The following is a 23,580-nucleotide window of genomic DNA, read 5'->3' as shown; positions in this document are numbered from 1 at the left end:
CATGATGATTTCAAACCATTATAAGAAGGGTGCTTTATCACGCTTTCTACTAGAATATTCGAACCTCGACATATGACACACTCATTCTTTTTTTAGCTAAAGACTCGCTGTATGTGTATAATCCTTTTTTTTCAGAATATCGTATATAATGTAGTTAGTATATGTATGTACTTTTTGACTTTATTTAATTGTTTAAAGAATGAAAGTAATCTAAGATAAAAAGAACGAGGGGAATAGTATCATTTCATGAAACCCTGTTCAATCTCACTCAGAAGCCAAAAATATAATCCATCATTCATACATCAACACTAAGGTCATCAACAATCCAAAGAAATTGTGACTTCATAGAGATCCAAATTGTCATCTCCAACTAGAAGCTTTTGCCACCTTCATCAAAAAGGGAAAAACATAAAAAATGAAGAACTAGAACTTTTTGCCACATTCTCCAACATTTTGTTAATCTCCGAGCTCTAGTTGTGGAAGAAGGAAAAGAGAAGGAGGTATCAGCAACAACTGGTTTACGATGAGACGCTTCATGAGTCACGATATTCATATTAATCTACTTAGCCACTCTATTAATTCACAGGATTTCGGACCAATCACAACTTATGGTCTTCTAGGGATTTTCTTCAATACCATTACTACCCACCAATTGCTTATGGCAGCGAATAATATTCACAAATATGGCAGAGACAGGCATAACAACCACTTCGGATTACATTCTTAAATAAACACAAGAGAGAGTTCGCTAAAGAGATCATCTTAATCCTAAATTAATACAGCTAATATAAACAGACTTAGTCAATCTTGGTCGTTATTTGAAAATTCAAATTATCACTGTCCTCATTCTTTAGTTAGCATCAATAGTTCACAAAGAAGAAGTCAAAATTTATATACTTGATTTTCTTTCTTTCTTTTTGGGATAAGTATGCATGCTAGGGGAAATAAGAAGGATACTTTCGGTTTTAGCATGACTGAAAGGCAAATGTGAGTTTGAAATTAACGGGTATCAGACAACTAATTCAATGAAATTCATCAAGACATCTCCATTATGCAAAAATAGTAATCAAGCTTCTAAGGATAACAACCAGTTGGAGGAGCACTTAGGTCAACACTTCTAAAATAAATTATGGTATTTTTAAAAATATTGCGACGTCTTCAAAGATAGCATACTTTTCAAATCTCACCATACTCCAATTTAAAATTAATCACTTTAAAACTGAACAAAGAACTCCAATTCTTCCATAAAAAGGAAATCCTTGCCTGTCGAACGTCATTTCAACTGGAGATAGGTTTGCAAGTTCTATCTAAATTGTGAAACAAACAACCTTCAACAGAGTGCATTCAGAGATATCATGCTTATCTTTTACATTCCTGTCATAGGAGCAATATTTCCAGAAGTGTTCAAGAAAAAACTCACCATCCACAGTCACAGGAACAATGGTTTTAAAAGCACTCACTGGTTTATGCAGTGTGAACAGGATGGTCCAAGGAAGTAGGTCAGTTAACGATCCTGGCCCTGTCCTGGATCCCTAACTAGGGTAGTGCGGCTGATAATCAAGCGAGATTAACAAGTCTTCACAATTCATGTCCCAGGTAAGGCTTCTTGAAGCAAAAAGGTATAATGTAACAAGCCACCTGTAATCTACAGTATTAATTAGATTTTCTTTTTCCTATTTATGTGACTTTCTTCCTTTCCAGAACATCCCAAATTATGTTTAATGTCACTCTACAATGCTACAGATATATGCAAGATGGTTAAGTTTATCTGTAGCAAGATGGTTAAGTTATATGTTTATAGAACTCCAATTTTTCCCTAAGAGACTGCATAAAGAAATCGTTTTAGGATAATTATAATGACAAAACAGAAGCACAGGTAGATTCAGTAGTAATTATCAGCTATATGCATCTCATAAATAAAATCAATAGAGCAGAAATATATACGATAAATGCAAGATAATAAAGGTAATCACTAACTCAGATACGGAAACCAAGTTTAAGTTTTGAGAATTTATGACAAGTCAAGTAACTATCTAATCTATGTGCAAAGAAGCCCACAGGCTGTACTTTACAGAAATACAACAGCAAAGACAACAAAGAGGCTGCCAGATATTTCAACCTTTTGTTTACACAAATATACAACCCACCTCTAACATTATGGCATGAAAAATGGAGCGAAAAAGACTCAAATTAAGTTAGAGTGGGTCACCAGCTGTAAGATCTCTAAACAATCTCCCCAGGCTTGAATCGGCTGTCAACACAATCTGTGTGCGAGTCCAGTTCACAGGGAGAATCAAACCATTTAGGGTTCTCTGGGTAGAAGTTCTCTACAACGAAACCTACATCTGTATCTATACTGTCATCATGCCTTAAGGGCTTGGTCAGTTTAGAATTCCCACAGTCAAGAATGCGCTTCTGATCAAATTCATTGCATTCCAATGGTTTCTCTGATTTACAAGACTCACCCAGCAGATCCTTCTCATTCCTACAATCTGACCTTATCTGATCCCAAGATGCAACCTCCCCAAGTGTTCTCCCAAAGCTGTCTTCATCTTCATCAATGAGCTCTGCATCCTTGCCGTCCTCAAAAATGCGATGATGATGCGCACCCCAATCTGCCAAATCATTTTCCCCTACCAGTAGATCATCCGAGATCGGCTTATCTGAGAGCAATCCAGCTGACTTTGATCCATATTCTCTCACATTCCTAAGCTTATTCACAAAATCAAACAATTCACGAGACACCGAGCACAATAACTCCTGAGGAACTTTCCCGATCTGGCCCTCAAGTAGGCCAATCTCATTCCTCGCTTCCTGAATTTGCTGCAAAATCGAATGTTGCAGATCTCCACCGTCCTTCCCAAGGAACCCAAAATCTCCATTTTCTGCTTCATCGCCCATCCCATACACTGTTTCCTGATCCATCAAAAACCCTCCTTTATGCCCAACAACTCGATGCATTATTCTTGCATTCCCATCCAAAGGGCCAGGTTCATGCCCCGAGTGCACCGCGTATAACTTAAATACTGCTGTCCCTTCCTCCTGATAGACAAATGTCTTATCCTTCTCATTATAATTTGATATAGGAACTATCGCCCTTATACGAAACCCACACCCACACCTTTTTGACGCGTAAGGCTCCCTCTTTAATATCTTCGATTTCTTCGAGGACACAGGCTCTCCCGCTCGATGACACGCGTAATCTTTAACCTCAGCCATAAATGGCTTATACCTTATATATTTCTGTCTAATACACAACACCACTTTATACTTCGTCGCTAATTGCTGTAATCTGAGCGGCACATCCTTGGCGGGTACATCAAACGACTCCGTATACTCAAACCTACGCCTTTTAGTACGTGGCGCAGACTCAGAGCACACGGGGCAATTTTCAACACAGACCCTAATATAACTCTCAGGTATTCCATAAAACTTAGCACCTACAGTCCAAACCTGTTTAATTCTCTCTACAGTTTCTTTCAACCCCAAATGTTTTAAATCCGCATCACAATGAAAAGTTGTAACTATATCATGCCATTGATCAAAATGGGAAACAAACTGACTGTTATTATTCTTGAAACAGAGTAATTCATTACCATTCAACGGGTCGATATTCGCCACGAGCTTGTCCTGGATCCTTTTCCAGGCTGTCAGGTACGCTGTATCCTCGTTTCGATCCTTCCACACGACGCGCCAGCTCTGCAGCACCGGTGCTGATGTGACGGATCGGATTTCATCAGGCGTGGCGACACGGTTTTCGAGGAGGACACGTATCATCAGGGCATGTGATTCCTTATTGAATGTGTAGAATTGAGATGAAATGTGCGATTCCGGGCTTATATACCCCCGATTGCGTTTCTCCCCCTTGTTTTTATCGTTTCCCAAAATCAAATTAGGGTTAGGGTTTAGAGAAACGGTGTCGTTTTGATGGTCTAATTGGGGTAACGATTGAATTAGGTGATCGGAGGAGCTATGGCTAGCAGCATCTTCATCGTCATCGCGGAAAAACCCGATATCTGAAAAGAACGGTTCATCTTCATCGTCACGAAGAATTGACGGTTGAGATTGATCCAAGATTTGATGATGGGGGTCTAAGTGATGATGGAATAGATCATCTGCTTCAATTTTACTAGGATTCATTGCTTTCTGCAAAATAGGTGTTTGGTTTTCTCGGAGAAATCGAAGTTGGGTTACGTTACATTCTTGATTTCTCCATTCAGTTTGTTTGTGTTGTTATGATCAGTGGTGGTTGAGGGAAAGACAAAAGAAGAAGAGGAACGAGGAAAGTGAGTCGTGAGTATGATGTGGAACTTCAAAGTCTTTGACTCATGTCAAACATGCACAATCTTTGTTGTTTGTGTGAGTTTGAATTTGTTTCTAAGGTTTGCGCCTCTTTCTTCCTTTTATATTGTGTGTGTATTACACCCTTCAATTTCTTTACTGTTTATTATCTTCTTGTTTTGGTGGTCCAACTTATGAAATGAGTGAAGGGAGTTTTTGGTGATCTTTGTTCTTCCCTTGTTTGGCAAAAAATATGTTTGATGGATATTGATCTTTTAATTTTAATTCCTCATTTGACAACTCAATTAGCCACTCCATACTGCGCTATTTCAAAAGTTCATCGGGATCTCGTCTGGTCCGGTCGCTCTCCTCATTCTCATCTTACGAGTAACCTCCTCAAACTTTACTCCTACAATACTCAAACCGTTCGCGACTTGCAGAGTGCTCTTGATCGCCCTACACAATAATCTTGCCCCCCTATTCATTCAAGAGTTTATGAAAAGATACGAAGGTCAAGGATTAGGATAGATGTTTAGTAAGTAGTCGGGCATTGTCTAGTTTCTATTTCAGTGTTGCTATCATTACTCTTATACTATCTTATTCTTGATTTTAGTATTACCTATTGTTTCCTTTACTTTGGTTACCTTATTATTTGTTATTGCTACTGTTCTCTTCTCCGTTGTTTTCAGTGTGGCTCCTTCACTAATGTATTTGCTTTGCCTACTTGATTTTTGATATGCATTACTTGATCTGATGGTCTATCGGAAACAACCTCTCTAACTTCACAAGGTAGGGATAAGGTTGCGTACACACCACTCTCCCCATACCTCACTTATAGAATTACACTAAGTATGACGTGTTGTTGTTATTGTATTTGACATGAATAATTTTAGGATAGATTCTTTTACCGCTCGAGACATTATAAATAGTTAATTCTCTTAGGTGATTAAGAGTGTTATGTCTCCGCCCCACAAAGGTAGGGGTAAGGTCTGCGTACATCCTATCCTCCTCAGACCCACTAATGGGGTCCGATGTTCACCCTGTATTTCATATTTTGATGCTCAAAAAGTACCATTCGGATGGTGCTCAATTCAATGGATTTCAGTGTTGCTTGATAAGAATTTGACTTTTGAGGAAGAGGCAGTAGCCATTTTAGGTAGACAGGTTCAGAAGTTGAGATTGTTGTTGTTGGTGGTCAAAAGTGTTATATAGAGACAATCAAGAAGTATTCACGAGGTGAAGTAATTAAGAGTAGGAGAAAGAAATTAAAAGCGCGCTCAATCAGTTATCAATTTAATCTTATTAAGTTGTAGGATGATTAATGCATAATCAAAGTGGCCTATTCTATGGTTACATGGTAATTTATTTATTTTGTATGCTTTAGGGAAATATACTTCTTTGGCCATTAAAGTCAAAATTTGGACCAACGGTTTTTATTTCAAAAAGTCACTTAATTTATTTTGTAACATAAAAATCACTCAACTAATGGTAATTATCTTAGAAAGTGACTCAACTTTGTTTTGTAACTAAAAAGTTACTCAACTATTATCAGTTCTACAAAGTCACTCAACTATTACAATTTGACCTACAAAGTCACTCAAACAGTTTAAGCGATATTTCCGGTAGATATTGCTGATGTGGAAATTTCTTAAAACCATTTTAAAAGAAAATAAAAAGCGATTCATTCTAGTAAAATAAAAGACGGGTCAATTAATGGTTAATCAAAATAAATAGTTTTTTAGTTTGAAAAAAATTGGCTTTAAAAATTTTCCACGTCAGCAATATCTACTGAAAATATCGCTTAAATTGATTGAGTAACTTTGTAGGTGAAATAACAATAATTGAGTGACTTTGAAGGTGAACTGACAAAGTTGAGTGACTATATTGTTACAAAATAAAGTTAAATAACTTTATGAGATAAATACCATTAATTGAGTAATTTTTGTATTACAAAATAAAGTTGAGTGACTTTCTGAGATAAAAGTTATTAGTATTAACTCATAAGTTGAATATAGCATCCACCAAAGAGATTGACTTCTACTCCCATTTTCATTGTCATGAACTTAGTACCTCAAATGATGACACTGTGTACCTCAAATGATGACACTGTCATTATAAAATCAAATCCATGGGGATCTTGTGGCATGGTCAACAGATGTGTCAATAAAACGTTGTTATCAATCAGTATATTCGTCTGTATCTTTCTTCATTGACATCACTTGTTCACTTAACAATAGTAGTAATTTATTTATAATGGTTCGCGTCAATTTTCAGTTCTTGTCTTTCTTATTAACTCTAACATCTCTAATTTTTCACAGTTGTATAAGTTTTCAGTTTTTTATAATTGTTAATTCCGGTGGTCTTATGCATATATTTGTAGTAATAACTAAGAATATAATTTATCTGTACACTCTATTATCTCCAGATTCCACTCGTGTGAATACCGTGAACATGTTGTTGTTGTCGTTTGTTTACAAGGTTGTCAAATTAGACTTGCTAGTGCTAGAGGCGTGAACTTGTCTTGCAAGTGACTTTAATTTGACAGTGCAGACAAGCTATACACCTAATTCAATTCATTTATTAATTATTTATTCAATTTCACCAACTTATAGACTTACACAACTTTTTTTCTAGAGTTGTTGGACATATTCATCTATGAAATTAATTTCCGAACTTCTTTTTAGAGTTGCAACAATTTTGGATATATTTTCCCTCATTTTTCGAGTGTGTTTGGATCCAACTTGTTAAAGTTTATTTGTATCGCGTTATCATAGAAAACACGAGCTTATATATTTGAAGGGCAAAAAGGTCAATTGCCTTGCATAGTAAATACTTCGTAACTGAAACCTATTTTAGCATCAAAGTAAAAAACGGGGACAATACTTAAAGACCAGCCACAAAAAGGGATACCCCGGCCAAAAATTTGTGTTATGAATACAACCAGGAAATTACATCCAATGACCTTGAAAATTTGTGGTTTTCAATTTTTGATTCCCGCTCCGTGGGCAAATCCTCAAGGTCAAAAGTCAAAAGTTGTGAAGATTGAAGTTTTGCCTACGAGACAAACGAGGTCAAAAGTTCAAGACTACCCACCTCCAAGACACATTTTCAAGGCTACCCACCTCCAAGACACATTCTTACATCACCCGGATACAACACTGGATCAAGCAAAGGAAGCCCAAACACAAATGACAATAGATAATATTGGGCCAGGGGTAGCCCAAAAGGAGCCATAGGGTCAAACAGCCCAATAGACAACCAAAAGGGGCAATTCGCACAATTGCCCTTCTTTTGGGGTGGTATTTAAATTTTACCCCTTATATTTGTGGTCTTTAAATTTCTTTCTGGCATTAAAACCCAATGGGTTCGAACCCCCAACATTCACCAAAAATTTTAAAAAAATTTGCAAAGTAGTTTAAATTTCGCTATGCCCCCTCCCATAGATTTCTTGAAGATATATATATATATATATATATATATATATATATTTTTTTTTTTTTAACTTTTCAAGTAATGCCTAAACTTTTAGTAGTGTGCCTCATAAAACTAAAAGTATGCCCCATAAGGCGTAAGTTTTCCTTAAGGTACAACTAAAAGTTTTTTATAAGGCAAAGTTTAAGACTTTTAGTTATGTTTAACTAAAAGTCTGCCTAGAGGGGGTTATATATATATATATATATATATATATATATATATATATATATATATATATATATTTTATTTATTTTTTTTTTTTTTTCAAGGTAAACTTTAGTTATGCCTTAACTAAAAAGTATGCCCCTAAAGACACAATAACTAAAAGTATGCCCATGGCGGAACTTTCCTTACGATAACTTAAACTTTGCTTTATAAGGCAAAGTTTATGCCTTGGAAAAGTTATTGCCTTATGGGGCATAATTTTGTCATGCCTTAACTAAAATTCGCCCCATAACATAACTAAACATGTCTTAGAAAATTCGCTTATGGGGCGAGTACTTTTAGTTATGCCTGATCCAAGATAACTTTAGCTTTTCCTTAAAGACGATGCCGGATCCTAAGATACACTCCCACCCCGCTTTAAATTATTTTTTTATTTTACGCTTGACGGGGTTCGAACCTTAACTTCACGTATTTGCCCACCTTTTCGGTCGTAACAAACACAAATTTAAAGTTAACCACAAATACGAAAAAGAAATTTAAAGACTACAAATTTGAAAAGAAATTTAAAGACCACCCCAAAAGAAGGGCAATCCGCGCAAAAAAATGAACCAAAAGAGACCATCTGCTGGGTTATAGAAGTTAAGCTATGCCAGAGCAGTGAGCAAGAAGAAAGTTGTTAGCAAGTTCTTGCTTATAAAGAAAAGCCCAATTTCTTAAGCAAGAGACTAAAAGCTAAGGAAAAAACAAGTTGACATCGATCTACATTAATTTAACGCCTAACAAGAATCAAACAAGCACAATTAGCATTGATTAGAGTAAAACAGAGAAGGAAAGGACTCAATTACATATAAAACAAAAGAGAGTTACATGACAATCTTCATAGAGTTAAAACTAAGTCAAGTATCATTGTGATGCATTGGCGATTGAAGACCAGAACCTAAGTCTAGATTAATGCCTGGAGACAAAGTCTACAGCAACTGTATGGAGGTCACAATTATCCAGTTGTTGATCCAACACATCACATAAGCCTGTTACATCGATCAAAGGATCCATAGTACACACCGATGATGATATGTTAGAACAACATGCTCCTACTTCTGCCAGCGATGGTGTTGGTGGCATTGGGAGGCTGTGCTGCAGGGTGGAAATACGGGCTTGAACGTAAGCTAACTCTGCTTGCAATGTCACAGCCTACACGCACATATTAAACCCAACAATTAGATAATTGTCTTATGGTTCACAATAGTTATGATTTGTATATGAATAAATTATTCGAGTTTAAAGAAGATTGCTTGTGATTGTACCTTTTTAGTTAGAAGGCGCTATGTTCATCAATGGATAACCACTAAATATTTGTTTTTTAACAGGAATACAGCTAGTTCATAAATACAATACCTTAACCCCTGTTTGGATGGTGGTTTCCCGTGATTCATTAATGTATGGTTTTGTATGAAACCATGTTTGTTTCTATTGTTCTTAAAATTATGTGATATGGTGTTGTAAACCCGTGGTTTATCCCATGGTTATATAACCATGAAAAGTCCCAATTTTTGTAACCACGCATTTTAGCTTTTTCCTTACGTATTTTATTTCCCCATTATACCCCACCCTTCACCATCCCCCACCCCACCCTCACCCTACCACTCACCCCCACCCCACCCCCCACCATCCACCCCACCCCCACCCTACCACTCACCCCACCCTACCCACGCCACTCACCCCCACCTTACCCACGCCACTCACCCCCACCCCACCCTCATCTCACCTCACACCACCCACCACCCTTCACCACCACTCAACCCCACAACCACTCACCCCCACCCTACCACCCACTAGCCCCATCCTCATCCCACAACCACCCACTTCACACCGCCCACCCCTTCACCACCCACTACTCCTCACCACCACCCCCACAACCACTCACCCCACCCTACCACCCACTACCCCACCCTCATCCCACAACCACCCACCTCACACCACCCACCCCTCCACCACCCCCACTCACTACCTACTTATTTTTTAAAGTTCCTATTTTATTCTTTACCTGAGTTTTATTAATATATATAAACTAATTTCTAATTAAGAGTTAAGGGTATTTTAGTAAACTTACAAGTTATTATACAAGATCATCCAAAATAAACCAAACAATACAAATGTTATTAAACCACAACAAATGATACAACTTATCAAATATTGTGTTCATTAATACAGTATAATACAATACAACACCATACTATATCATATTGTACCATACCATACTGTACATCAATGAACCACGGGAAACAACCATCCAATGTAAAGTATGGTGACATGATTAATTAGTTCAATGTAAAGTATGGGTATATTCCATATATTAAAGACTCAATCATGTGCTAAATGATAAGATGAAGACACTTCGTGGAATTGCATAGAAGCTATCTGTCAGAAAAGTCTAATTTCGTTCTTAGGAAGTCAACATTCTTTTATATTCCCAAGCTGGATAGAATCACTTGCAAGTTGCAAGTAGTATATTGCTATCCTACTTGCCTTCTCGTTTATAGGACACTCCAAACAGTGTACTATTTTATTCGACATAAAGGACACTGTAATCTTCAAAGAAAAATCCTGAGCTATACCTAACATAACTAGTTGTCTTTTTTTTTTTTTGGTTAAAATTAGTTGTCTTTTCATTATTTCATCTTAGTGTAATACTATAATAAGACAAAGATGTATATACCTTTTTTTTTTTTTGGTTAATAACATATATATACCTATTAGCATCTGAATTGAAATATGCCAAATTAAGACTTGTCTCTGATTCAGTAATCCCAGAGTTTCTTTTTAATCCGATTGAATAAGGAAAAATTCTTTTTTTATTGCGCTCAATACTTTTAACAATATTTTGTAGACTTCCATGAAAGACAAGAAGTCAATAAGAAACAAGCTAAGTCAAATTATTGGTTTATTGTATATTGCTCGAGCTGCTAAAGTTGATTAAGGTTACTTGCTAGTCCCGGCAAGCAAGAAAACACTATAAAAATGCACATCAATCAACTATTACATTAGTCCAATTTTCACAAAAAATTGTTTCTTTAGTTTTGCATCAATTTTTGAGTCAGTGACTGTTACATATATAGTTGAATTTGAGGGAAAACTACTATACATTGGAAATATTAAGTTCAGCGAACCCCTCAATCTGCTGCTATATTTTGGTATCATTTCAGAAAATGTTAGCGTCAAATTAAAGAGCAGGTCTTCGTACTAATCATAATCAGCTCATACAAACAGAGCCAACAAACATTAACTAGTATTAGTACCATATTTGATCTGGAAACTTAACTTTATATTTGAACAATCAATGAGTTTCTTGTCAAAGACCATCTTTTGACGACCAAAGGAAAAGACTTTTGAGTTTAATGAAAAACAGGTCTATTCAAATGGAAAATTTCTTGGAAGTTGCATTTGTAACTGTTACTTTTTTTTTCTGGAATAATTACTAACTTGGTTGTAAGAGACGTTTAACATTTGATTTACTAGATTATTCACTTTTTAGTTATAGTAAGAGTCTTAACAATTTAGTTATAGAAAAAGTCTACTACTTTGTTGACGCAGCTATTTAAAGTCCTATGATTAATAAAAGTTACGGAACATATTTTCAATCTTCTGAGTGCATCTTCTCGAAAAAATCCTAACAAACTTTACTACAGGGAACACTCTATATTCACTTTCATGCTTCTTAAATTTTGAAGTCCGCATGCAACACACATCATCATGAGCATTTCAAATGTCTCGAGTTTTTAACAAAATATATGATATGTAGTAATTAGTACTAACCTGATAAAAACGAAAACTAACGCAACTGCTAGTAATAAATTAAACTACACTGATCAATGTGTGTATATAACTTAATCCAGAAAAAAAAAAATTACCTGTTGCTGAAGGGAAAAGATGTGGCCAACACAGCCATAGACAGGGTCTCTAACTCTAGCAAGAGCCTCATAACAGAGAGTAATAACAGTTTCAAGGCGCTTGTTTGGTGGAATTGTGAGCAATAGTTTGGAGGCATTGCTAGCTCCAAACACCTTATGCACAGCAGCAAAGTGAGACATGCCTTGTTCTGAGTCAAAATAAGGTGCAAAAATGCAATCCCTCACACACTTCCTTCTAAGAAACTTGCATGCACCACAAGGCCCACCACCACTGCTCATAATTATTTCTCTTTAAAGTATATGAAGTAATTGTGTTCTTCAGTTTCTGCAGAAGAGTGTTCTAATTTTGTGGGGTATGGGGAATGATGAAGAGGAACAGGGAGAAGGAGAGTTAAAGATTTGGAAAGAGAGATAGAGGTATTTATTTAATTATACAAGGTAGGTAGGTAGGAATACTGCTTGTTGCTGTTTGTTACTACAAGTAGTTCAGTTCAGCTTTAATTAGTTTTTTAGATGAGAAAATGTTGAAGCTTTTGGTGGTGGGTCACTTGATAGACAGCTATCTTACTTCCAACCATATGATTTTTCAAAAGAGTATAAGTTATCTCATCGTTGGTACAAGAATTTTTGTACATTTTCAGATCACCAAAAAATGTCTACAAGTAAGATTTCGTAAAATAAGTGTTTTGTCATCTAGAAAATAAGACAAGTAACCTGTTACTGCAGGTAAAGGTGATCTGATGATGTAAATATTACTTATATTGACAATTGATATAGAATGTATTACTTATACTGAAAATGCATAAAGGTTAAATTGTACTATTAACAAGGTGTTCTATGAGCATTAGACTACTTTAATTTAAAGTACACTCGAAGTTGGCGGATACATTAATTAGATACAACATACAAGTATGATAAAAAATCTTGTGTATTGACAAGATGACGTTAGCAACTTAACCCTTGTGGGAGTATATTTTATGCATTTAAAGAGACAGAAGGTTCTGAATAGAGGGTAAGGGCGCCTTTTGGGTGGTGGAATGCATATTTGTGTAAACTTTTAAGTCAAGGCAAAAGAGAGAAGCATAAACTAAGAGGAGAGAAGCTGCAGCTTGCGTGAAGCAAACATATAGTATGTGTTTGAGTGGATACATGAGAGGAAAAGTTCTTTTTTTAAATGTTCTAAGTAGGATAATTAAATCACAAATCAGACAGTAGTACATATGTTTTTCTTTTTTTAAATGTTCTAAGTAGGATAATTAAATCACAAATCAGACAGTAGTACATATGTTAGTTTGAATTCCAATAGTTATGGTCATTCTTGTGGTTTAATGAAATTTTCCTCTTTCCGGTAGTTTGCTAGTATTATTTCTGTCCCGGTTTTTTGACACTATTTCCATCTAAAAAAGATTGTTTCCTTTCAATTTTTTTAAAGACTAGCTCTTTTAATTGTTTGTTTCTCATCTGGTGTCCGTTATCTACTTTGAGACCCCATTAATTTGGATTTGCGCTTGAAATTTCATTTTGAAAAATAAAATGTACTTTCTAGCAAAGAAGATTTTATTTCTATATAGGACTCAAACTCAAGACCTTTGGTTGATGATAGAGAGATACGTGTCTGATACCTGCTTTGAGACCCCATTAATTCGGACTCGCGCTTGAAATCTCATTTTGAAAAACAAAATATAAGCTTTTTGTCAAAAATAATTTTATTTATAGAACTCAAACTCAAGATCTTTGATTGATGATAGAGAGGTACGTGCCCGGTGTCACCTCATCACGACTTTTGGTAGTACCATTATGTATACTATATCATTATATTGAACACAAATTAAGAAAAAAATATTCACAAAAATCTTATTCAATCAACTCGCAGAGTACAGACATCCCATCCAATTGTCTCTTACTCAATCCTTCGGCCCAACACCTCAATTTTTCTCTAGTCATTTCAATCACAATCACATTCAGTCTTCACCCCTATTACTACAGTTAGTTGACAAGAAAAAATACGACAGAAAGGAATGAAAAGAAAACTAGGAGTGTTTTTCCCTTCAGTCCATCAATTTCATGCAAGTAACAGTGCATGAAGTGAGACTTTTGTCGATTACTTGTGGGATTGTTGATCACATGTTATACGCTTGTAGTAGGAGTACTTAAATTGTGAAATGTGAAATGTGAAATGTGAAATGTTTACCATGGTTAAATTCTTTCAATTAACCAAACAAATCTGAACCATTAGATTATAAAAAGGACGCATGTCATTATTTTAAGGGGGTAATGGACCAACTGGAGGGATCCCCTACCAGAGGGGAGCCGGATCCTGATTGACTAGTCCAACATCAAGGACTAAAACACATCTGAATAGATTAAGATTAAATATATTTAATCAAATGTTATAAGGATCAAAATGAATTTATTAATAATTGAGGAACTAAAAATGTTATTATCCCTTTTCCTTAATTTTAGTTTACTTATTTACAGACCCTTTTTAATCTCAAAAATCAAAACCAAACACATTAACTCCCTAAGATGATGCAAGTTTTAAATTATTCTTGTATTATGGGAACGTTTAGAGTAGTTTACTATTCTCTTCGTCACAATTTATGTGGCACCTTTCATATTTCTAGAGTCAAACAATTTTTCTTTGACCGCTTTTTTCATATGCCTTATACATATTTTTAATTGTCAACTATTGTGACTTAATTTTTTTGTAGTACTTTTTACACAGTATCAAAATATGTAAATTTTATTTCAAAAAAATTAATGATTCCAGCTCTGAATGCACGGTCAAAATTAAAAAGTTTGACTCTTGAAATCCTACCACATAAATTGGGACAAAGGGAGTACATAATAAAAAAAAAAGTAATTACATGAAAATGGTAACCTGTATGGTCTATGAATCAAAAACTTTTTATTTTTTCAAAAAAAAAAAAAAAGAATAATATTTCTGTGAGAATCAAGACCTGAGTTTTGATTGATGAGTGATAAGTTGGCATTTTTGCCTAACTTATGCTACTTTTTAATGCTAAATTCATGCCCCATTTGTGTGATTAATGGACTAATAATGGTTTGAACGATGCATTTTTAGTTTTTGAGAGCCTTGGAGAAGCATAAGGATTGGAATAGCTTCAAATGCTTGAGAAAATTGGATAGGAAGACCAAAATTTGAAGGAAAAATGGCTAAAGAAGCGAAAGGGAAAATCTGTGTGGACCACATGGCTCACCCACGTAGCTGGCCTCGCCCACGTGGCCACCCACGCAGCTGAGGAGAAGAAAAATGAAGTTCTGGATTTGCCTACATGAATTACATACCCACGCAGCCACCCACGTAGTTGGGCGAGAAGGCATTTTTGCCACAATTGTGGATGACTTTAAATATATTTTTAGGGCATTTTCTTATATCATCTTTACACCTTTGAACTTAGTAAAGCTTCCATAGCTACTTTTGGAAGGTTTTTGAAGGATTTCAACATAGAGTTTGCTTTTTCTTACTTAATTACTCTTTAATTATGTCTTTATTTTGTTTCTATCTTGTATATTGTCTATTTCTATTATGAGTAGCTAAACTCCATAGCTGGGGTTGTGACTCTTATGACATTAATGTGAATGGATAGTTAATTATCTTGCTTATTAGCACTTGAATTGTGATTATCTACTTGTCTTTAAGCTTTTTGTTAATTTGGTGTTTGCAAACACTAAATTAGCCCTTGTATGTCTATTTCTTACTTGGAAAGGTAGAAATTGATTTGGGTGTTGAACAAGTAGCAAGAAATTGAGCTTATTAAGGAATTAATGAAGTTTGATTAATGAAATCAAACTAGGAATAGGGAGATTTCTACTTGGGTCATATGCAATTGGATTTTAATATAGTCCTTTGGGTTTGGAAAAAAACTTGCTAAAGTTGGAAAATTCTAATGGGTAGTAATTAAATTGGATCATAATCGCTAATTTAAAGAAGTTAAGCAAGATACTAATGTGTATGAACTAACTATGTCATATTGAGGTCACAACCCCGGTCCTTCTCAATATTTGAAAACAAACAAAATATTGTGCATTCTAAGTGTTTGATAAAAGACCTAGATTAATATAATAGTCTAATTTTAGAAGTAATTGCTCAAAACAACTCTCTTATTTGAAGAATACTTTAGGAAATTCTAAATTCTCACACTTTTGACATCTTAACTCACACATACTCCTCATGGGATCGACCCCAACCTTTTGTTGGGTTTATTATTGCTACGACCATACTACGTTTCATTTGAGAAGTAGGATTGAACGTTACCAATGAGTATTTGTATCCTTGCTGTCATCGGAAAATCATTACATAATAAATCAATGAACAAAAATTCTCTCAAACTTCAAAAGAATGCATTTGCACAAATTAAATAAGTTCAAATTAAAGATGAATATAAAGTCAAAAACCTCCTAGAATTATTCAACAGAGAAGCAGAAATAAATAAGATCAAGATCAATCGTGTAACTGCTAGTAATATCACTTCCTAATTTAACATTACTACATATACTACTTATCAAAGAAAGCACCATACAATAGGCTAATGTGGTCGGATTTTTTTAGACCCCGCACATATCATGAGCTTAGTGCACATATGCCCACGTACACCAAATTAAAAGATCATCAAATGAACTCCTTAATAAAATTAGTAATAGCAGCAGCTCTTCGACTATCAACCACGTCAATTCCATGGAATCCAACATCATCAAACCTAGCTTCCACCATAATCCCTTCCTTCACTAACATTTGCACAAAATCTTGTTGCCTATCAACCAAAGGGTCCCCACCAAATCCAATCACCAAACACCTCCCAAGGTTCTTGAGCTTATCCCTATATGGCCCATCCACCATTGGATTACAAAACCTATGATCCCTATCAGTCCCTTGTGGCAATGCCAAATCCCATAACACATCGATTACTGGCAAGGGAAAAAATGTATCTGTGGCTAGCCTCATTTCAGATTTTGTCCTCGTTTTTCCACCAAAAAGGGGTTGGTTCATTATGATCCCATTGATACGTAACGGCTCTATTTGTCGATCCAGAAGTTTAAGTGCTGAATTGAAAGCAATGTTCCCACCACAACTCACTCCATAGAGGTAACACCTAGAGAAATCTCCATATTCCCTTAGCCATTTTTCACCATTAACACTATCCAGTGCTTGGTTCTTGATCCAAAGAATGGCATCGATCGCGTCATAGTACTGTGCAGGAAGCTTGTTTTCCGGTGCAAGACGATATTCCACGGCGACAACTATGGCAGGAACTTCACTAGAAAGATGGTTGCAACCTTCATGGATCATGGTATTTGCTATGCTGAAATGAATCCATCCTCCTGCACGGAAATATAATATCACTTCATTTAAACTCATCTCAATTAAATATTATAATAAAATCAAATAAACAGCACGTATACTAGAAGTTTTTTATATTTTTTACTGGCATATAAATATTTTACATGACTGAAAAGCTCCAGAGAACATTAGACCTAAAGCTAAAGTAAATGTACTAATGTAACTTGAATCCAGTATCATCTGCATCAGTAGCGGATGAAGAATACAAGCACTGCGTTCGACACTAGAACATAAAAATATATATGAAAAATCACTAAGTTTTTAGTGCATACTCCCGCCATCCCAATTTGTATGACATAGTAATTTCTAATGTCAATTTTTTTTTTTTTTACCTTGAATTCAGACATACAATCTTTAATTTTTTTGAAAAACAATTTACATGTTTAGAAACTATATAAAAAGTACTATAAGTGACAATAATTAACAAATTAAAATATTTAAAGGGCATACGAATAAATCGTGGTCAAAGATTTTCTTGTTTGACTCTCAAAATTCGAACTAAGTCATATAAATTGGGACAGAAGGAGTAATAGATTATGAACCCATAATTTCAAAAATGTAATTGATTCAGTGGTAATTAAGAATCTAAAAATTGAACCCCATTAAATTAAAAATCGTGAATCTGCCTCTAACCTGCATGGAAGTAAACTATGATGGGAAGTTTTGCGATAGATTTGTCATTGGAGGGCAATTTACTTGGACGATAAAGTCTGATCCAAGTTTTCTTGTCTGCATTTAAAGATATATCTTTGCTAACAACAGCTTGGCCAGGGAGATGTTCTTGATCACCAGTAGCTTGGGTTGTAGGAAAAGCAAGGAGACGAGTTAAACTTCCATCTTTGTTGAGCACCACACTGAGATGGTCGTAAGGATCAAATTTTGACATGCTTATGAAATTAAGATCAAAAGCTTAATTGGGAATATTTAGGTAAAGGGAAGAGTTATGAATTGTGAGTTGTTTGTATGTAACCAAGAATATTAACAAGGTAATTTCAACTATGGAAAGTTGTATATTTTTGCTATGTCATAACGGCGTTGTGACAAATATATGTCCGGCCCTAAAGTTCGGACAATTTTGTGCTTGTAACACGAAAAATGGATTTTGGTTGTGAATACATGCATCTTAGTTTTACATTGACCAATTCTTTTGGATGTTCCTAGTGATTCGGTAGAGATTTTTTTTTTTTTTTTTTGGGTTATCCTTTTATTATGAACATATATGTCGAAAATTGACTTCATTGGAAAATCTTCTTTCTAGGAAGAGTAGTGGCAAATGCATGTTCCACACGGCATGTTTGAATTTCGACCTGCGAGAAAGAGAACACCTTTAAATTAGAAATTAGAAATTTACCATCATGTGACAAAAATTTAGTGCAATTAATATTATTTCTTATTTAACGAATACACATTAGCATTACTTCAGCCAGAATAGTTGTCGAATTCTGAGTGAGAACGAGCTTATAGATGCAGGTGTATTAATTAGAGAAAACTACAATGAGTTCAATGCCACCTAACTGATCATACTCAACAGATTTTAATTAATTATAATACCTAAAGTTAGTAATAATGAGTCGTCAAAAGGCGGCAACTGATTATGACATTCCACTAAAAGATTGAGACACTTCACTCACTATCATCAAAGAAATTAATTAAAAGAAACACACACACACATCAATTCTCTAATACAACTTGAGAGATGTTGGTAGAGTCATTCCCTTATACAAAACAGCATGAAATTAGCAATAGAATCTCTAATGCTTGACAACTGATATACTTGAAGATTTTCCTCCTACCATTGGAAACTGTTTATGGGAATTTTCATATTTCACTTGAAACTTTTCTAAATATGGTAATTTTTTCCAACTTTATACCAAGTTTACAAAATCAAGGGTCATCCTTGGGCTTCTGCTGCGTAAGTCCAGTGGGCTCTTAGATTAATTCCGGATAAATGGCCTTATCGACTATGAAAGTTAAGCCCATAAAATTTTTAAGCCGAGTAAGTTTGGGGTAATTTGCACTTTTGTCTCTATTTTGTGATGGTCTTTAATTTTTGCACCTCAATGCAAACAACTTTTCGCGGGGCATACGTTTATAATTTCGCATCATAATATCTCACAAGTTGTTCCCCGTTAGGCATAAGTTTGATTTTGAGGGACAAAAATTAAAGACCATCCCATTTGAAGGGAAATTTGTCAATTGCAATTTAGACCAAGCCCATCAAAGTTTCATGCCCGTTAACATTGTAAATGGCACCTTAAACTAAAATCCTTGGTATTAAATTCTTAAATTATAACCATTAACATTATCAATGGAACCTTAAACTAAAAATAGCCGACATTTGTTTAATATGTGTACAATTCAGGTATAATATGTGCATAACAGTGTATAATCGGTATATAATCTATGAATATCATTTAGGAAAAGTAAACGGTGAATACGGCCAACTATTTGTTCCCTTTTTTTTAATTATTATTAGAAGAGATACTTCAATGGTGTTACTTTCTACTTGTAGTAAACTTTACTATTGTCTCTGAAAGATGTCTTTTTTTATTTGTAGTAAACTTTAATTTCGTGTATGAAAGATGTTTGAAAAATTAAGAAATTGTGTTATAAATATTGATTTATTAAACTACATTTCTAGAATTTAAATCGCACCTTGTTTCTGAAAACATCGACTCCAAAGCAAAATTAGGGGATCAGTTACCAATTTTGAATTTGTAGTGCCATGGTGAAAACAATACATTATTTAACAGGAGTTAAGCAAATCACTGTATTGTTCTTCCAAGGAACTATTAGAGTCATAACCTTCAAAGTAAGTTCAACCCAGCTTCAGAATAAAAATGAGGAAATGTTCACTTTTTTCATTTCTATTTTTCTTTGTCACAATCCAATCCCCTTTTCTCCGTGACGGATTTAGAATTCAGACACTGTACAATCTGAACGGAGAGTAAAGTTCGTTTAAATCATCAAGATCTGTTGAACATGAATTCATTGTTAGATCCGCCACTTCTATAAAAAGATGTATACATATTATATTAATGCGTGCATTTCTTTTATTTAAAAATTATGAGATTACCACATGTACCTTCTCGATCACTTGGGATCAAATATTCCCCTATAGAAAAAGCTCTTCAGATGAAGGAACTGATCACTTGACCAAATCTACTTTTAATGTCATAAAGTCGTTCTAAAAAATCATGATTAGCATTACTTTCAAACTTCAAGTAGTCCTGTTACTACTACTTTGACTCCTTTAAAGGTTCAGTACCCTTTTATTAATTTAATACTAATAATTAAATATTTTTTTACACTAAATAATAGTGATCCTTAGCTTTCTTCTTAAAGCTACCTCAGCAAACTGATTTTACAATCAACAGCTACCATGCCGCATGTCGGGGCGACATCCTGTCATTTAAAACACAATTTCTTTACAGAAATTTGGTAAATTTGTTATATTTATTAGTCTAAATAAAACCAAAAATACCTTAAATTAAAGTACATTAAATTTTATGGTATAAAGTCCTTGGTTTATATTTCCTAGGTTTTGACCACACGAGTGCGAATCTAAATATATATTTAGCCATTAGATAAAAAGAAGAAAACTTAGCTTGTAGGGTCACAACCATATAGCATCATCCTAATATAATCATCTATGATCTAACTAAGAGGTTTAATAAGATAATAGTATTCGTCTTGCTTTTTTGACCACAAAAGAAAGAGAAAAACAAATGTAAGAACCATGTTTGGATTAGAAATTAAACTTTTCTAAGAAAAATATGGACGTTATAACTTGCATGAAGGGTTAACCAAGGTAATTACTTGAATGACCCTAAGGGGTTGTTTGGTAGGAGGATAAGTTATACCATGTAGATGGGATTGGGTGGGATAAGATGGGATATCTCACCTTTTTATTACTAATCCACCTTTTACATCTACATGAGATTGGATGGGATATCAAAAAAGTTATCCCACCAACCAAACATAAGGTTAATTCCAATCCCATTGGATTAATATTCCAGCCCATCCTATCCCTTCTACCAAACGACCCCTAAAGCCATAGTGTACACAAGATTTCAAGTTTTAAGTGGTTTGAGTTTAAGACCGATAGTTTTAAGAATTTATTTCCTTTCTCAAATTAATATTTACTTCTACTATTTTTAAGTAGTGTCAGCGTAGTACGTATTCCATTTACACATATAAAGCAATTTTTTTACCGTAACGTTGTTGGATGACCCCCTTAATTAAGAGTGCCTCTGCCACTACCTAAAAATGAAAATAAGCAAATTAAGTAACTGCTTTCTTGGTGCTTGTGTTATGAAGGGTAATAAAAAAAAAGTTAAATAAAGATTCAAATAAATAAAAGGAGGTAGCAGTAAGCAGCTGTCCGACAAAATACAAAATCAAAGTTTCAAACCATCAAATAACGTCATTTTCTTTGCTTAGAAAGGACGTTAAGGCAATGTGCTTAGTTGCAAATTAAACATATCGACAAGGGATGCACCATATCTTTGAAATTGTTAATTTCTAGATTCAGAGTTGTTAAGGTCATACCATTTTTCTTCTCGATGAAATTATTTTGTCCATTCTCCAAATCTTATCTTATATTAAATAAAATAAGCTTTTTATCATTTTCTTTTTTATTTTAGTGGTCAGAGGTTCAATGATCAATTTTGGATTGTTTGGTGAAAACTGGATATACCTGCTTCAGTGATATATGAATAAAATAAGATAATTAACCGGCATCGATATATGAGTATTGAGAATGTTACATATGAGTATTGAGAATATTACATTTACAAAAAGTGAATTAGTAAGAGACATAGGTCAAGTCATCAATGTGGGATTAATACCAAATTCAATTACTACTCCATCTATATATTTTCATTGCTGACCGTTGCTCCCCCACCATTATTAACTATCATCCGTCAACACCTATAACCACCATGGCCACCAATAACTACAGTTAGTCATCAATTACACCATTAGCCACCATTTACGGTCATCACCTCCAACAACCACTATTAAAAACCCAAAATAAGCAATAGATAAATTATGTAGCTAAACAACAAAAGTTGTCGCTAATACTACTTAGCGATGGATTGGCCGGCAACGAAATTCATACTTAATTTCTATATTTTTTGTAGTGTACTATTACCATAACAATCACCAATCACTACCGATAATCACCATCATCATCCATCATTATATACCGCCTACCACCTTCTTCCTTCACTGTCACTATTAGCTGTCACTATCATCCACTATAATTATATAGTAGTCGTCTCCACCAACTACTGCCATCAACCATCAACGTTAAGCCATCTTTGCGAGCCACCATAACCATTAGCTATCACTATCATCCACCATAATTATATAGTAGTCGTCTCCACCAACTATTGTCATCAACCATCAACGTTAAGCGCTACTGCGAGCCGCCATAACCATTAGCTACTATCCATAATTATCACCATCAACCAATACCATCCACAATCGGCATTAACAAACACCAGTGATAGTAATCACCACCACCAACCGTTATGTAATTTTTAAAAATATTTTATTTATATGATATTAGTTCAATTTAACATTTTGTTTATAATATTAAAATAAAGATAAATTTTATATATTCAAATGTTGAAGAGACATGCTTAATTATTTAATATTCATAATTTAATACAACATCTTAATATTCATATAGCAAAATCTTGATATTCAAATATCAAACTTAATATTTAGATTCAAATATCAAAATTGATACACATCTTGTATTCAGGAGAAGTGTATATAATTTTAGACATTTAAAGTATATGGCTTAAGTCGTAAAGTTTGCATTATACAAACTAATCTCCAATTAGAAAAAGAAAAAGAGTAGTACTAGTAATAAAAAAGGTGACGTCAGTGAATGAGATGAGTAAGTAGTATGCCTTGAGCTTCTTGCGTTTGGTGTAAACGGACTGTTATAACGTAAGCAAGCGGTCATATAAGGGATATCACAGTAACACGTGGCAAGTCATTTTTGGTTCCAAAAAAGGCTTCCTGTCCTTTTGCTTCCTTCACACACCACACGCTTTAGACAAGAATCGGACGGCGCGGTCATACATACCGCCGTTACTAACTGTTGCTGATTTCTCATCACCCCTTAAATAGTTACTACTACACCAATTATTATTTTGACCAAGATTTTCCCTAACTATACTAGGACAGTAGGAGTTACTACTATCAATTTAACATTTTCTTTTTATTTGCGTATGATATAATGGTAAAAAATACATCTGAATTGTATTTTTTTGTGAGTTTTCTATTTGAACTACTAGGTATTTGAATATCCTATCTGAGCTATCACCAACTATTTATCAAAACACATCTCACTTATCAGTTAGTAGTTTATTT

The 23,580-nt window shown here is 34.6% G+C and overlaps 3 protein-coding genes across 3 annotated transcripts; all 3 read right to left on the bottom strand.

Annotated features, from left to right (window-relative positions):
- Positions 1 to 1,957: 1,957 nt before the first annotated feature.
- Positions 1,958 to 4,502, bottom strand: LOC132064035 (uncharacterized). Its single transcript, XM_059456892.1, has one exon. The coding sequence runs from the start codon at positions 4,138 to 4,140 to the stop codon at positions 2,224 to 2,226; it is 1,917 nt and encodes a 638-aa protein (XP_059312875.1). The 5' UTR covers positions 4,141 to 4,502; the 3' UTR covers positions 1,958 to 2,223.
- Positions 4,503 to 8,749: 4,247 nt separating this feature from the next.
- Positions 8,750 to 12,284, bottom strand: LOC132062629 (LOB domain-containing protein 31-like). Its single transcript, XM_059455162.1, has 2 exons — positions 11,829 to 12,284; positions 8,750 to 9,111 (listed from the first exon to the last, which is right to left on the bottom strand). The coding sequence occupies exons 1-2, from the start codon at positions 12,105 to 12,107 to the stop codon at positions 8,869 to 8,871; spliced, it is 522 nt and encodes a 173-aa protein (XP_059311145.1). The 5' UTR covers positions 12,108 to 12,284; the 3' UTR covers positions 8,750 to 8,868.
- Positions 12,285 to 16,158: 3,874 nt separating this feature from the next.
- LOC132062628 (probable carboxylesterase 9) lies at positions 16,159 to 18,454 on the bottom strand. The gene is made up of 2 exons (XM_059455161.1): positions 17,824 to 18,454; positions 16,159 to 17,171 (listed from the first exon to the last, which is right to left on the bottom strand). Exons 1-2 carry the CDS (start codon positions 18,074 to 18,076, stop codon positions 16,462 to 16,464), a joined length of 963 nt encoding a protein of 320 aa, XP_059311144.1. The 5' UTR covers positions 18,077 to 18,454; the 3' UTR covers positions 16,159 to 16,461.
- Positions 18,455 to 23,580: the final 5,126 nt, after the last annotated feature.

The sequence above is a fragment of the Lycium ferocissimum genome, chromosome 7 (genome assembly GCF_029784015.1).
Source record: "Lycium ferocissimum isolate CSIRO_LF1 chromosome 7, AGI_CSIRO_Lferr_CH_V1, whole genome shotgun sequence".
Classification (NCBI taxonomy): Eukaryota; Viridiplantae; Streptophyta; class Magnoliopsida; order Solanales; family Solanaceae; genus Lycium; species Lycium ferocissimum.
The sequence above is the reverse complement of the archived record's forward strand: the minus strand, read 5'-3'. Positions and strand labels throughout refer to the sequence as shown.